General features: G+C 35.7%; 1 protein-coding gene across 1 annotated transcript; it reads right to left on the reverse strand.

The window, feature by feature from the left end:
- Positions 1–1,701: 1,701 nt before the first annotated feature.
- On the reverse strand, positions 1,702–2,760 carry LOC106063788 (peroxidase-like protein). Its single transcript, XM_056034385.1, has 2 exons — positions 2,293–2,760; positions 1,702–1,716 (listed from the first exon to the last, which is right to left on the reverse strand). The coding sequence occupies exons 1-2, from the start codon at positions 2,758–2,760 to the stop codon at positions 1,702–1,704; spliced, it is 483 nt and encodes a 160-aa protein (XP_055890360.1).
- Positions 2,761–11,430: the final 8,670 nt, after the last annotated feature.

Raw genomic sequence — 11,430 nt, forward strand, 5'->3', positions numbered from 1 at the left:
TAGGGAATTTAAAAAAACAAATGAAAATTAAATGCTTCAATACAGTTTTGTAGAAAGCTAGCCTTAGCTCAACTCGAAGATTGGAAAGCGGAGTTTAAACAGAGAGATTAAAAATACTAATAGATATCAGTTGCAAATAAATGGCACACACTTATAGATCTCACAGACAAAAAGATCTCAGATACTAATATATCTTATTAGATGGCTACCTTGCCGTATTGGTGGCTGAGCGATAAAGCTCAAGGGTTGCCTGGTTCGAATCCTGGCGGAGACTGGGATTTTAAATTTCTGGATCTTTGAGCGCCTCTGAGTCCACCCAGCTCTAATGGGTACCTGACATTAGTTTGGAAAAAGTAAAAGCGGTTGGTCGTTGTGCTGGCCACATGACATCATCGTTTACCACAGAAACAGATGACCTTTACATCATCTGCCCTAAAGATCACAAGGTCCTTACTTTACCTGGTTGTGTGGTATGCGCTCTGGACTAACGTTTGGTGGTTTCGATGGTCCTGAGTTTCAAGTTTCAACCCAGTTGATAACTGCAAGATTCGTTCTTTCCATTAAAGTAGCACGTCTTTTATCCGGAACGTCAAATATACGGACTGCCTTTTTTTTTTGTTGTTGTTATTTTAACTACGGTATCTAAGTGGTCTTGCATGTGCAGGTCAGTGATTATTTCTCTCAATAGTGGTAGGCTACTACGTATGACGCTTTGTTCCTTAATTGATAGAATATTTTTGTTTTTGGCAACTCTTGAATTATTCGTGTACATGGTTCCATGACACTAACAAACACTTGTGTCCGAAGATTAATGAGGAAGTATTTCCCGTGGCAACGCAGCCCCAGATTTGACCTACATATTTTGCAACATCTAGGACAAGCATAACCATTGTCCGCTGGTGGTCGATTAAGATTTTCTAAATTTAATTAACACTAACAATTGGGCGAAAAAAATAGACATTGGATAGAACCACTTGTAGAGAATGTATAAAGGAGGGGTCCTAAATTGCAGATACCATGCCAGCTTCTCCTGTTTGTCTGAGCATCAAACGAAACCTGTCCTCATAGGAGAGCTCAGCGAAGCTAAATGTATACCAGCTGATCACCGTGACCCTTCATGTTCCATAACGACACTCGCCTATTGCCGCAGCTCAATGTTATACCTCGATAGGCTACGTTCTTATGACGCTTTCACGCCATTTGATTCTTGGGGACGAGCCTTTTCTTTAAGGTCTTTCGGCGTACTTCGTCTATTAATCATTTTTATGCACGCTTCTAGGTTTTCTTAAAGTAGGGACTTTCTTTCGCTTTAGTACCTTCGCCGAGTTTTTTGTGGACATCATAATTATGTGTTAGAGGTTCTTATACAACAAATCCAGTAGATTTTATCTAAGAGTTTGTAAATGCAAATTGCATTTCATTGGCATTTTTTTGTTGTTGTTGTTATTTTTTTTTTAAAAAGGAAACCTCAAAATTTGCGCTATTCAGTTTTAGCTTTATCATCATAGGAATCCTTGGGCTTTATGCCTCTTTTCTTTGCCTCTTTTTTGGGCTTTATATGCCTCTTTTATGGGCCATCTTGCCTCTTTTGTGGGCTTTTTTTTTTTTTTTTATTTTTTTTTTTTATTTTTTTTTTTTAATTTATTTTTTTATTTTTTTTTATTTTTTTTATTTTTTATTTTTTTAATCCTGCGATACATTTTATTGTTTGAAAGCCTAGAACAAACAAATCAAATTATAAAAACAAACACTTTAAACACTTGTATTAAGTGTATTAATAAGTTGGAATCAATCATGTATTTGAATTTGTAATAGATCAGGACTAACAATAATAAATCTGTGCGATTAGAAATATTTGTTTACCATTTTTTTTTTGTTGCTAAGCGCAATTTCATGCTTTTAGCTTTCTCAATAAGCTTTGATCCTATCACTTATCTGGACCTAGTTGAAAAATTATAGGGGGAGAAAGAATGGGGTATCTAGATGGTCGCTTTTTAAATGTATTGGGTGTTGGAGAAATAACGTACAAACATTTGACCAGAGACGCCTCTGGACCTTTAGTGCTGCGACTCTGTGCTACAAGTGTCGTGTGTAGGCATTATTTATTTCATAACAAAAGTGTAAAATTCCATTTATGTTTCATCAGATATACATCTGTCTGACTTGTGTAATAACTGGTTCAATTTAATAAAAATATCTTAGATCCAAACTTTCCTTCACCAACTGTGAACATGGTACCAGAGGGTTGGTTCTTGATACGGGACTAAAAACGTTATTTGGCAGCGCCCTTACATTGGTATTAGCGCAGATGACCTTGGCTAGAGTGACATTGCGCAATGACTTGAGTTGAGCATTTGAGAATGCGATAGCTGAATCATCGGTATCAAAGAAAAACCTGTCCCCATACTTGAGATTGTAGAACTGGGTGCCCAGAATGCAGCTCAATGTTGGTCCAACCATGGCCCCCCTCAATGGACGTTCATGCACTAGCCCAGTGAACAGATCTATGTCGTCAACTGACTTGTAAACTCTTGCCAGCTGAGCAACATAAGGTCCGAGAGCTTCGGTGTCGTCAAAGTCTACAATTGGACGAAGACCACACACTTTCCTGTAATCTCTGTATGGAGGAATTCCGTGGTCCCTGCCTCTTTGGAGGTTCAAAGAGACCAGGTCAAGGCCGCGACCCTTTGGTGCGGCAGGAGGCTCAAACAAATGGTTGGTGATCTCCTCAACAAAATTTCTGTCAACACTCTCCGACATTACTCTGCTAACTCCAGCTATTCCGGCTATCAGGTCGTCAAGGTTTTCCAGTACCTCCGCTGGCCTAAATACAAATGATTAACTTACAAATCCAGTTTTCAATCAAAATCTTATTTTTAAGTTTGTTGTTGTTGTTGTTATTTTTTTTTTTAAAAAGGAAACCTCAGAATTTGCGCTATTCAGTTTTAGCTTTATCATCATAGGAATCCTTGGGCTTTATGCCTCTTTTCTTTGCCTCTTTTTTTGGGCTTTATATGCCTCTTTTATGGGCCATCTTGCCTCTTTTGTGGGCTTTTTTTTTTTTTTTTTTTTTTTTTTAAAATATGTTTTTATTTGTAAGTTACCATAATTCACAAGTATTAAATCATAAACAATTGAAAAGTGATTAACCTAAAAATATAATAACAGTAATAGAAATATAATTTAATATCAAAGACATACTACCTAACCAATGAACCACCTAAAGACAGAAAAATGATACAAGTATACTCTACTCCAGAACAATCAACCCAATATCAGATATCCCTGACCCCCAACACCCTATTTCTGAAAAACTACATGAGCATTATACAGGTATATGAAAATCAAACTAGATAATTCTCTACCCTAAAGTCCATTATTTTTTCTAAATGTTAATTCCAAGTGATTAGGATCAAACACCTTATTATTATGTAGACATTTGAGCCAGGTAGCCCAAACAAGATTCCTGTATTCGGAAACAATAATCAAGTTAAAGTTATGTATCATTTTATTTTTTAGTTTTGGCAGCTTGTTTAAAATAATAGACAAGTTAACATTTACATAATTGCCACTGTTTGCTTCCAATAGGTCCATTACAGTACTTCTAACTTAGAGGAATAATGGACATTCCAAATACATGTGTTTTTCGTTATCAGCATTTTCAAGGTGGCATAATATACATTAACGGTCATTTGCCCGTCTTCTAACCATAGGGGTCATCCCAAAGATAAGTCTATAACTGATCTCTCTAGCTTTTGGTGGGATATGTTTACTGTGTAGGTTTATGAATGTGTCCTTGAATTCTGTCACCCCAAGAACTCTCCCCCACTTAATCCTATTCACTAGGCTTTCCTGTAACAGCTTTTTAAGTGTTGTGTATGATTCTTTAGTTTTGTTGTGTATTAAATGTTCATTACCAGGTAAAACTCTTGAAATAGATCTGTAAAATGGATGAGTGACTGTACCAAAATAGTGAGGAGTATCATTGTGTATTGGAAGAAGACTACTTAATCTTAAACCATAATAGTAAATTGTCAAGGGAAAGTTTGTTGGGTTTCTAACTACTTGACCTACAAATTTTAGCCTTAGCGACTGTATTTTTGTTTTAACATCTTGCAAGTTTATCCCCCCATCCTCTTTGTTTTGAATGAGTGTAGTGTGCTTAATGCTCCTAATAGTGTTTTTAAATATAAAGCTTCTAATTAACTTGTTCAGCTTGTTTATGAATTTAGGAGCTGGCTCTGTAATGTTAGCTAAATAGACAATCTTTGGAATGACCAAACTATTTATCAATACAGCTCTACCAAATATTGTAGAACCTGTGTGCTGATAACGTTTAATTAAGTTTGAGGCTTTGACAAAAATATTCTCCCACTGGTCTTTACAATAGAACAAAGGATTACAGGTATAGACAATACCACAAATCTTGATTTTATCAACAATTCTGAAAGCGCAATTCTCTTTGAATTTCCATTTCCCTAGTCCCATTACAGAGGATTTATTTATATTTATTTTTGAACCACTAGCTTCTCCGAAAAGTGTAAATTTCTTTAGTATATTCTCAATATCTTGCTCTGAAGATGGAAAAAAGGTTGTATCATCCGCATAGGCTTTGACTTTGATGGTTGAGAAGGAACGACCCGGTATATTTATCCCAATAATGGATGGGTCAGATCTTACAGATTCCAAGAAGGGTTCCAAGCAAAGGATATACAAGAAGGGGGATAAGGGACAGCCCTGTCTGACAGACCTTTGTATGAGGATACTCCTACTGAGAGAATGATTAATTATCAATCTACTTGTTGCATTGGTATAGACAAGCTTTATATATCTGATTAACAGGGAACTTATTTTACATTTCTCAAGCACCTTGAACAAGAAGCTATGGCTTACTCGGTCAAAGGCTTTTTCTTGATCTACAGATAAAAGAGACACATTGAGGTTTTTATCCTTACTGTACATGATAAAATCCCGTAAAAAATGCGTCATGTCGTCAATGTTTCTGTCCGGGATACAACAGTACTGGTCATGTCCGATAAGTTGGTTTATGAGTGGTTTCATTCTTAGGAAAATCATTTTTGTGAGAAGTTTATAGTCCGTGTTGAGAAGTGAAATGGGCCTATAGTCGCTAGGTGAAGTGTTATTTTCAGATTTCTTAGGTAAAAGTGTGATGTATGCTTCGTTAAAATTTGGAGGAAAATGTCCCAGTTTAATGGCGTCGCTATATAGCCGCAGTAAGAGAGGACCAAGCAGGGGGAAGAAGGTTTTATAGAGTTCAAATGTTAAGCCATCTGGACCGGGTGATTTATTGTTCTTAGTCGAGTCCAGGGCAGTCCTGAGTTCGTCTAGCGTAAATGCACTCCCTAAAAGATCTTCATCTGTCTTGTCCAGCTGGTTGCAAAATTTTAGAAAATTATCTTGAGCATCAGTATATACTGGCTCTTCACTGTATATAGTAGTGAAGTGTTTTGTAAAAATATTCTTAATATCTTCATAATCATCTACTTTATTCCCCTCACTATCTATGATGTTGCTTATTATTTTACTTGATTGTACATTCTGTTCAAACGATAGGAATAGTTTACTAGGACCTTCATTACTTAAGTAATTTTTACACCTAATCTCAGCACCCCTATAAGTATACTTGTTTAATTCCTCTAGTTTTAAAAGAGTTTCTGTTTTAACGATTTCATCATCCGTATGTAATAATGTGTATTTGAGTTGTTCATATTCTTGCCTCCTACGTCCCTGAGCTAATGTAGATATTAACTGGCTTTGCTGCTTGATAGAACTTTTTAGGAGAGGCCATGTCTGTGTTAAATCGAAATGTGGATCTTGTATATCTTGTAAGTAAGAATTTAGATTAGTAGAAACTAACTCCACGAAAAGGGGAATTTCCAACAGAGAATTGTTAAATTTCCAGTGGGATGACTTTCTTTTAATTTCTTTGTTTTTTATGTCCAAAGTAACTAACACCGCTTTGTGGTCTGTGTATTCTAGTGTTTCTTCCAGATGTGACACCCCACTTATATAGAAATGATTAGGAGCATACACTCTATCTAAGCGCGTCGAGACGGGGTATGACCTATGCACCATGGTGGTGTCACGACCCATAGGTTCTAGTGTCCTGTAAGCATCAACTAAATTAAAATTCCTCTCTATCTCCTCTAAGAAATTAAGATTCGGAAAGGTTTTACGAGAGGGAGGACCCACTGCCAAAGTAGTCTGTTAATCTAATGCAGAAGTTATGTAATTGAAATCCCCCCCTATGATAAGCGTATCCTCTCTATAATTATTGTTTAGTATATCCTGTTTTAGAGGTATAGTTGCATTGGAAAGGTTAATTTAAAAGAATATATAAGTGTTGATTATTATATTTTTATTATTAGTGATATAAAATAGGTGTAGGTCTATGTCATTTCAACATTATACACATTAGGTTTACATTTTGTAAATTAGAGACGTTCCATAAAAAAAAAAAGATAAGATAATTGCGTCATGGGCGTAGACATGGGGGTTGGGGTTAAATGAAATGAAATCCCCCCCCCCCCCCAAACCGGTTGGGGGAGGTGACTTTGTGACTGATTTTTTGCTTTGATTTTGTTTATTTTAGGTGAAATTTTAATGTTAACCATCCTTTGCCCCAACGCAAACGACAGTCATCGAATTCCATTAGCGTAACCAAAGGGGATGTCGAATTTAAAAGGCCTTGGCTATTTTTTTTATCACGCTCACATCTGCAATATTTTAAGTTTTAATATCTCTGCTTGGTATAGCTATCTTAACATTAAAAATAAAAATAAACTTCATAGAAACCTAAATGCAGCTGGTAAAATCATTGGCAAAAAACAAAACCCATTTGGGCAGCTGTTTGAGACAAACATTCATAAAAAAAGCTACAAAGATTCTAGAAATAAAAAATCACCCTTTGGGTCAGGATTTTGTGATTTTACCATCACAAAAGAGGTAGGCCTACAAGACACCGATAGCAAAGACAAACAGACACAAAACACTTTTGTTCCCCTGGCAATCAAATCATTAAATAAAAACTATCCGGTATAAACTTTTCGCATGTAGATTATGAGTCTGGTGTGAATGTATATTTTTGGTTTTCTATAATTATAATGTTTAGTTTGGTGTAATGCATACATTTCCTTATGGATAATAAAGATTATTATTATTATTTTAGAAAAGAACGAGTATTCATTCTCAGCCAGGGTCGAGTTTCGTTAAAGAGAAACAAAATTCATTGTAGTCCCTTTAACAGTTTCCACTGAGGAATTTTCTGGTGATGTGGCAGGTCTGCAACAGTACCGCCTTCTGACAGGCAACGAGGATGTTCGTAGAAATGCCAAGGGCCTTGAAGGTATCTGTGAGGTCAGTTGTTATTATCCCCTTGGCTGATATAACGATGGGGTATATTGTTGTTTTAGATAACTTCCATAAACGCTTAATCTCCAAGCCAAGGTTCCCATATTTTCGTTGTTTTTCCAGCTCATTTTTTCTTAAATTGTGAGATAGTAGTACGGCGATGTCGATAATGGTAGCAGCTTTTCTTTTTTTATCGATTATTATTATTATTATTAAAATGGTATTGCTAGCTAAGTAAGTAGCCTACTGCAATAACTATTACTACATTTGCCAAAAAATGTTTACTTTTATTTTTAAAGAGAAAAAATCTATTTAGTTTGCATATAAGAAGAACATAATTTAAAACAACAATACATAAGTAGTTTTTTTCCTATTATAGCATGATCTGCTATATGAAAACATGTACACAACTACACTAGAGTAAATAGAGAGGAGAACTTTTTAAAAAACTTTTTTTCCTTGAGGCTTGAGGCTTTGAATAAGAAATTGACGATTTACAGAAACAATTAGATCAATTAGATAATCATTATATGACATTAGTTAAGTCAGGTTTACATCGAACTTCTCCTTCACTTTCACCTATCTCTTGGTCTGCTGGACCGTTGGGGCACCACACAAGATCTGTAAACTTTCTTTCTCCATTCTTCTCTGTCATTTGCCTTTGATAGAATTTCATTCCGATATTGTTTCTGAAAATATTGAAACCTGCCTTTTTACCGCCTGGGTGGACCACTTCGGGGGCCGATTTTGAGTTGTGTTTCCACACAAACTGTCTTAGCAGCCTTGTTATTTTTACGTATTGCTTCTACTTAACTTGTTTAGTCTTCTTTCCCAAAATATCTCTAAATTTAGAAACTTTAGTAATTGTGATTTTGACAATTTCGTCACCATAGGAAAATAGAGTGAAACAGTAATTGCACTTATTAAACAGTGTTCTGTATGCATATTATATATATATAGAGAGAAATATATATATATATATATATATATATATACTAGCCATGTGTTACCTGCGGGTCTTAATTTGCGTATCACTGTCGATATAGTCACTGAGAGTGTTTTGTAAACAATTAAACGAAATAATAATGTTATAAGTAAAGCGAATGCGTGAATATAAAAATAGTATGAATGGAGCTATCAAAATAGCTAATCGACCTAAATCCATTTTTCAAATAAAATCATTTTCTTGTAGGCCTACATATATTTGATTAAAATATGAAATGAATATACTTTATTTTGTATGTTCATATGTTAAAGTATAAAGTAGATCTATCATCATTGAATTAGATCTTGAGTTAGAGATAGATCTAGACTTATCTAAAATTCGTTCTGCGCGTGCATGGAGGCTTCGCTCTGCGCATGCGTGACCTTTTTTGTTAGATGTAGGCCTACACGACTCATGAATGGAACTTATAAAATGTTTGTCAACACGGCTTCTCAGCTATAGCGATTAGCGAATGAAAGAACATGCTTTAGAAAAACAAATCTTATTTTTAAATCACTTATGCAAGCAGTTTTTTCATAAAAAATACACAACTTTTACAACTATTCACTATTAATAGTAACAAATACGGGAGGCTCTTTATTAGGGGAGATGACTATTTACCATATTTTTAACACATTTATGCAAATGGTTGTAGATTTTTTGTCAAAAATGTTTTTATTTTTTTAACATTTGTATTGTTACGTTATGTAGCCTAAGTTCTGTTATACTAAGTACTATATTTAGACATAAAAAATGTTTGCCATTTTTTTAAAGAGAACAATTTTATTTAGTATGCATATAAGTTGGATATAATTTAAAACAACAATTAATAAGTGGTTTTTATTATTATCGCTTGAACCTCATTAACATGACACCGTATATATATATATATATATATAAATACATATATTACATAAAATGATAGTTTCTATAGCCCACTTCAGCATTTCAAATACCGTAAGTAGGAGTTGCATCTAACGAATGGGTACCTGAGTTTATCTGTAAAGGCGGTTGATCGTTGTGCTGGCCACGTGACATTATGCTCATTAACCGTTGGCTAAAGAAACAGATGACTTCAACATCATCTTCCCTTATAGATCGCAAGGTCTGAAAAGGCAACTTGACTAAGTATAAACTGTTTAAAGACTTACAGATTAAAAACTACTACATTGAGGCAACATTAAACACTAGACCTAAAACGCTGTCTAAACTGCATTCAAAGAAATAACATTTCACAGCCCCTGGGAAGTAAGTAGTAGGAAGTTTGTTTTTTTTATAAAGAAAATGGACCCTCCAAAAACTGGGACCCGTCCAGGGGTGGAATGGCTATAAGGCGTTCGGGTAAATGCCCTGTGGGCGGAACCCAAATGGGCCGGTAGGGCCCCCGAAAGGATCACAATGACATGCAAGAAATTTTTTTAAAAGTTGTATAACATTCTCTTATAAAAGTGACCATTTGAGAGTCGTGTAAAAAAAAAAATCGTTTACAGACTCGACAGTGTAATTCTAGTGTTTCTTAACACATTTTTCGAATGAATGTAATAGCCTACATTCGTAGACAGTGCTATTTGCAGGCCTCATCCATTTTAAGGTCTTCACACTTAGCAATTTTGACACCCAGTCCCCCCCCCCTGGCCCCGTCCTATTAATGCCTACCGAGAGTCAAAGATCATCCAATAAGTGTCTGGTGTGTCTGCCACTTCCTCTGACTCATGGACTTCTCGAGTAGTCTGTACAGAAAGCAGGTTTCGGTTCGTCGATTTGAATGCGAGAAATGACACGGTCAAACGAAGTAGGCCTATTGCTCGATCCAGATGAAAGCCCAGACATCAAAGAGTCATTTCGTTGGCCCATGACTAACACACGCTGTGAATAAGTTAGTCGAGTTCCATTTTTATAAAAACTGTTTTGATACTGGTTCATGATAGAATCTTTACATTGCTCAATACGGATAGACAGAGAAACAAGGACTTCCATTAATACAAATTGATATTATTCATTAATTAACATATAACATTTTACCAAAATAAACCCACAAAACTCCAGTTGCCCAGGAAAGACGACAAAGTTTAATATCTATTTAGGAAAACTCCAGTGACAGCAAAAAATGTTCCTCTCTCAGAAAACAACAAACTCCAAGCAAACAGTCGTCTTGATGGTTCCAGGTTCGAATCCTGCCACTCACATCCCTCGTGACTGCAGGAAGTTTTGGGCTAGTATGACATTAAGAAATGTATAATCCTTCCAATGGTAACAAGTCACTGACATGTATATCTTGATCCAACGTGCACTACGCGTTTGTGTGTATTCTAGCTCTTTCTGGCATACACATACATAAACAAACACATTCTAATATGATCTCAAAGCCAGAGCGATAAAGGCAAATGTATTCATATGTAGGGACAGATTAATATAAGTACTTCTTCTTCCCTAATGCCAATTAGAAAATGGAACGGGTTGCCTTAATCAGCCAGGAAAAGCAATGGCTATGTTGAAAGCAATGACTAGTTCTACGACAAGGCAACTGGTTGATCCATGGATACCACCGTAGCGATGACTAGTTCTACGACAAGGCAACTGGTTGATCCATGGATACCACCGTTTAAAGCGATGACTAGTTCTACGACAAGGCAACTGGTTGATCCATGGATACCACCGTTTAAAGCGATGACTAGTTCTACGACAAGGCAACTGGTTGATCCATGGATACCACCACCTCTAGGACGTGGGCCTAACCAATCGTCTTTATGATGAGACGACTCTAATTTGAAAACAACAAATCAATGACATTTTTAAAAAGCTTTATTAATAATACATGTATCATATGTATCCGTAGTTTAGTGGTATTCACGTCCGTCTAACACGTGGAAGGTCCTGGGTTCGAAACCCAGCGGAAACATGCGTGGTAATAGTTATTACTCCATTTTTTTTCCACGTTTCAGTGAAAAAAAAGAAAAGAAACTTTGCCGAATTATGAATATGGTGGCTGTAAATGCATGTTACATTTTTATTTTGGTAAAAAAAACATACAAAATGATTCAAATGGTAGCTAAAAGAAAAAAAAAAGCCGAACA

Source organism: Biomphalaria glabrata, chromosome 7, assembly GCF_947242115.1.
Source record: "Biomphalaria glabrata chromosome 7, xgBioGlab47.1, whole genome shotgun sequence".
NCBI classification, from domain to species: domain Eukaryota; kingdom Metazoa; phylum Mollusca; class Gastropoda; family Planorbidae; genus Biomphalaria; species Biomphalaria glabrata.

What these genes read in the sequence shown, in the direction of transcription:
- LOC106063788 (XM_056034385.1), bottom strand. Translation starts at nt 2,760, where the DNA reads ATGTCGGAGAGTGTTGACAGAAATTTTGTTGAGGAGATCACCAACCAT.